This window comes from Austrofundulus limnaeus, unplaced genomic scaffold (assembly GCF_001266775.1).
Source record: "Austrofundulus limnaeus strain Quisiro unplaced genomic scaffold, Austrofundulus_limnaeus-1.0 Scaffold72, whole genome shotgun sequence".
Taxonomy (NCBI): Eukaryota; Metazoa; Chordata; class Actinopteri; order Cyprinodontiformes; family Rivulidae; genus Austrofundulus; species Austrofundulus limnaeus.
In genome coordinates this window covers 1,152,481-1,157,371 of record NW_013952474.1, presented here as the reverse complement: position 1 = coordinate 1,157,371, position 4,891 = coordinate 1,152,481, and the positions used below count along the sequence as shown (strand labels likewise).

The window sequence follows — 4,891 nt, the reverse complement described above, 5'->3', positions numbered from 1 at the left end:
CCACTACGATTGCTGCAAGTGAACGCTGAACAGTGACACGGCATTGCGAGTCTGTGTTCAATGGTTGAATGACTGTGTCAAGATGGAGTCGCATTTAGCATACCCAAAGTCATGTGATAGCCCCTCTAGTAAATATACCTCATTGGTAGYTACTGTCCCAATTCGAAAGCTCCTCATCAGGCGACTGAGGAATGTGGCCCACAAAATCTCAAATCAAGGGCTGTGTGGAAGTTGCCTTTTGGCGGAAAAAACAAGCCGAAAACTTCTCACATTAAGACTCTGTGAGTCACGTTTATTAATAGAAAAACAACTAACTAAAATGGCACTGTGCATGAGCTGACAAAAACCTGCCTCAGAAACATCACCAGAACTCTTAAAGAGACTGCAACAATTACCTGGATCCTAAACATGATGAACCGTACAACATTACATATAACAGAAACAAAATTACATATAACAGACAGTGAATTATGCAGTCAGTATTGTAGTGTTGAGAGCACTGCATACACCCCCCCCCCCCCCCCAGAATTCACTGTAACAGAAAACCAGAAAAAGAACTTTTCAGCGGCGTGGGGGTCGAATCAAACGTCCTGTACGGCTCCGCCGAACGGGAGAGGGTGCAACCGCCCCCTCATCGGCTGTCTGTGGGGCTCCCTTGCGGCCTGGTTGAGGGGCAGGAGGAACGGAAGAAGGGGTCCTAGTTATAGGCCGACCATGTTTTGGGGGTTGCGCTAAATCAACTGGTCTTGCCAGATCCAGGTGAGCTGGTTTAAGGCGGTCCACAGATACACACTCTGGTTTACCCCCAATGTCCACTACAAAGTGTTTGTCCCCGGTTTCCACAACATGAAAAGGGCCCTCAAAAGGCGGGCAGAGAGGTCCATGGTGGCCATCAACTCGAATGAAAACATAGCCAGCAGACTGTTGGCCACTGGGGACGTGAGAGTTCGGTAAACTGTTGCAGGAGGTAGGAAGTGGAGTAAACAGCCTGGCATTGTACAACAGGCTGGAGCGCTGGAGTGCAGCTGACCAAGGGGTCATGTGCTGGGGACGAACTCGCCGGGGACCCATAGTGGCTGACTATAGACCAGCTCTGCGGAGGAGGCCTGGAGGTCTTTCTTCGGTGCTGTCCTGATGCCCAGCATGATCCATGGGAGCCTGTCAGCCCAGGAACTGTCCTTCAGGCTGGCATGCAGGGAGGCTTTCATGGACCTGTGAAAACATTCACAGAGGCCATTACTCTGGGGGTGGTAGGCCGTGGTGCGGTGGAGCTTGACCCCCAAGCTCCCTGCGACAGTATTCCAAAGTTCAGAGGTAAACTGAACGCCACGGTCTGAGGAAATGTCCGATGGGGTGCCAAAATGGGACACCCAGGTGGCAATGAATGCCCGTGCCACATCAGCTGATGTTATGGACAACAGTGGAACAGCCTCCGCCCACCGTGTAGTCCTGTCGACCATAGTGAGCACGTGAGTGTAACACTGTGATGGTGGAAGTGGGCCAACTAGGTCAATGTTGACGTGGTCGAAGCGTCGTTTCGGCACTTGGAAGTGTTGCAGTGGCACTTTGGGGTGGCGGTGTACTTTGGCACATTGGCACTCCACACAGGTGTTCGCCCAGTCCCTCACGTCCTTTTTAAGTCCGGGCCACATGAACTTGGCTGCCACCAGCCGTTGTGAGGCTTTGGTACCCGGGTGTGAAAGGCCATGGATGACATCAAAAACAGGCTGCCTCCACTTCGCAGGCACCACAGGCCTAGAACAGCCCATGGARATGTCGCAAAGCAGAGTGGTGCCAGCCTCGTCGAACATCACATCCTGCAGCTGCAGCCCAGTTGTAGTGGATGAACGGCAAGCCTGTACGTCTGGGTCTGTGGCCTGTTCTGCTGCCATGCTGCCATAGTCCAGGCCGGGGTGGACCGCCCCTACAATAGCACGGGAAAGGCAGTCTGCGACATGATTGYGTTTTCCAGAAAGCTTTGTAATGTTCGTTGTGAACTCAGAAATGTAAGTCAGCTGCCGCTGTTGCCTGCCAGACCATGGCTGAGTGATTTTGGACATGGCGAAAGTCAGTGGTTTGTGGTCCACAAAGACAGTGAATTAGCGTCCCTCCAGTAGTGAACGAAAGTGTCGGATGGCAAGGTACACAGTACACCAAGTAGCTCCCGGTCGAAGGTGCTTTACTTCTGCTCACTGGGACGCAACTGCCTGCTGAAAAATGCCAGAGGCTGCCAAGAGTTACCCACCCATTGCTCGTAAACTGCACCGACCACGTAGTTTGAGGCGTCCGTGGTCAGTGCAATTGGGGAGGAGTGGGCGGAATGAGCCAACATGGCGGCCTCAGCCAGGGCTGTCTTAGTGTTTGCAAAAGCCTTGTCTCTTTCTGGGCTCCAGTCCACAGTGTGCTTCGGCTTTTTGCCCTTCAGAGCCTCATACAAGGKTCGCATGGTTTGGGCGGCCCTGGGGAGAAAACGGTGGTAGAAGTTGACCATGCCTAGGAACTCCTGTAAGGCTTTGACAGTGAGTAGGCATGGAAAAGTGGTGATGGCCTCCACTTTTGATGGAAGAGGAAGGACCCCGTCCTTCATGACTCTGTGCCCCAGAAAGTCTATGGTGGACAGGCCGAACTCACACTTAGCTGGATTGATGATGAGCCCATGTTCAGTGAGCCGATCGAACAGAATGCGAAGGTGCGAAAGGTGCTCTGATGGTGTTGAACTGGCCACCAGGATGTCGTCAAGGTACACAAACAGGAAAGGCAGATCCCATAACACAGAGTCCACGAGCCGCTGGAAAGTTTGAGCAGCGTTCTTGAGCCCAAAAGGTGTGCGCAGGAACTCAAACAAACCAAATGGTGTGATGACGGCTGTTTTTGGGATGTCGAGAGGGTGTACTGGTACTTGATGGTACCCTCTGATCAGATCCACTTTGGAAAAAATGACCTTACCAGCCAGGTGTGTTGAGAAATCCTGGATGTGCAGCACTAGGTAGCAATCAGGTGTTGTTGCATCATTGAGCCGCTGGTAGTCCCCGCACAGATGCCAGCCCCCACCTGGTTTGGGGACAAGGTGCAGGGGGGAGGCCCAAGGACTGTTGGAGCGTCGAACAATCCCCAGGCGTGCCATGGACTCGAACTCTGTCTTGGCCACGGTGAGCTTGTTCGGCTYGAGACATAGAGTGTGGGCGTATACAGGTGGGCCAGTGGTGTCAATGTGGTGCTCGACACCGTGCTTGGCTGTCGAAGAGGAGAAGGTGGGCTGCGTGAGTGCTGGGAACTCCGCGAGCAGATGCTGGAAACTGTCTGTGACCGAGAGCAGGCTGGAGAGGTGTACTGCACCAGAGTCGCTGAGCGCCCAGGCATAAGAACAGAAAGTGACGGCATCAACCAAGAGCTGATTTTTAACGTCCACCAACAGTCCATATGCACACAAAAAATCTATCTGATCCTAAAAGGGGAACAGCGACTTTGGCAATCACAAAGTCCCAGCCAAAGCGTTGGCCCCCAAAACACAGTTCAACATACCTTGTGCCATATGTACAGATGGGGCTGCCATTAGTGGCTTCCATGGGTGTGTCGAGGGCCGATACCACATAGTAGTACTTCGTTTCATCTGAGGTAATCTGACGTAATGCAAACTGCGCCTCAGTCTGAGCAAACCAGGCCAAAGCAGAAGATTCCCAGAATTCAGGGAGCTTGAGAGACACAGCGTTGGCGGTCATGGCGATCTGGATACGTCCAGTAACAATTGTCGGGGTCACCAGTGTGGAAGTTGCCTTTTGGCGGAAAAAATGAGCCAAAAACTTCTCGCATTAAGACTCTGTGAGTCACGTTTATTAATAGAAAAACAACTAACTAAATATGAGCTGACAAATACCCACCTCAGAAACATCACCGGAACTCTTAAAGAGACTGCAACAATTACCTGGATCCTAACATTAAAGATGATGAACCGTACAAYATTACATATAACAGAAACAACATTACAAATGACAGACAGTGAATTATGCAGCCAGTATTGTAGTGTTGAGAGCACTACAGCTGTATCTCAGTTCATGGGTTGCAGCCTTTTCGACGGCAATCGTCGGCCACTGACATCACTCTCCCACGCCGTATGCTGTCCCAATTCGTCGGTACCTACGAATGCAGTCGACAAATGCGGCTGACGTTTTCTAGTTTTTGTCAGAAGCATTGAAGCACACTACGATGCCCACAGTATCGCAGAATGCATTGCGCCGGTATCCCAGAATGCATTGCGCCATCAGGTTTTATTTATTAATTTTTTTCATTCATTCATTGCGCCGTCAGGTGTGTTTTTCGGAAATTCGAAAATGGCTGAATGATAAACAATCGGTGGAAAAAGTCATTTTCAAATGTAAGTTGTTGRCTTAGTTTTTATTGCAATAAGATGTTAAATAACATACCGAAACTAAATTAAGTTTAATGACGTTTTTTAAAATAATAAAGTTATGGCTTTTAACTTGTGGACATGTAATGGTGGTGTCATAATAATGCCACACATTTGTTTATTATTTTGATATGATTTTTTAGGGAGCAAGGAGAAAACGGAGGCTGAAAGCCGCAAAAGAAGCAATGTTCACAGGGGCGAGGCACTTCGCCAATTCGTCGTGGAAGTAAGCAATAGGTTTTTATCGACATCTACCTGTTTCATAAATAATTTATTAATTCCAGCTTTGGAATATGGACCCCACATAAGCCCCCCACCCAAAGAATTGAAATAATAATAACAATTCACGTATTGCTGGCCATGTTGTTGTTTTTTGCCATGTCAAATAGTATTCGTAAGATCGTTGACAAGGTTCAAGACTTTCTTTATCTTACTAATATAATCTATGTTGCACTTTGTTTTTGTTATTAGGGCAATTCTGGAGGA

At 49.4% G+C, this 4,891-nt stretch overlaps 1 protein-coding gene across 1 annotated transcript; it reads right to left on the bottom strand.

The window, feature by feature from the left end:
* Positions 1-1,037: 1,037 nt before the first annotated feature.
* Positions 1,038-3,719, bottom strand: LOC106519106 (uncharacterized). Its single transcript, XM_014010639.1, has 3 exons — positions 3,588-3,719; positions 2,194-3,445; positions 1,038-1,924 (listed from the first exon to the last, which is right to left on the bottom strand). Exons 1-3 carry the CDS (start codon positions 3,717-3,719, stop codon positions 1,038-1,040), a joined length of 2,271 nt encoding a protein of 756 aa, XP_013866093.1.
* Between the last annotated feature and the right edge of the window lie 1,172 nt (positions 3,720-4,891).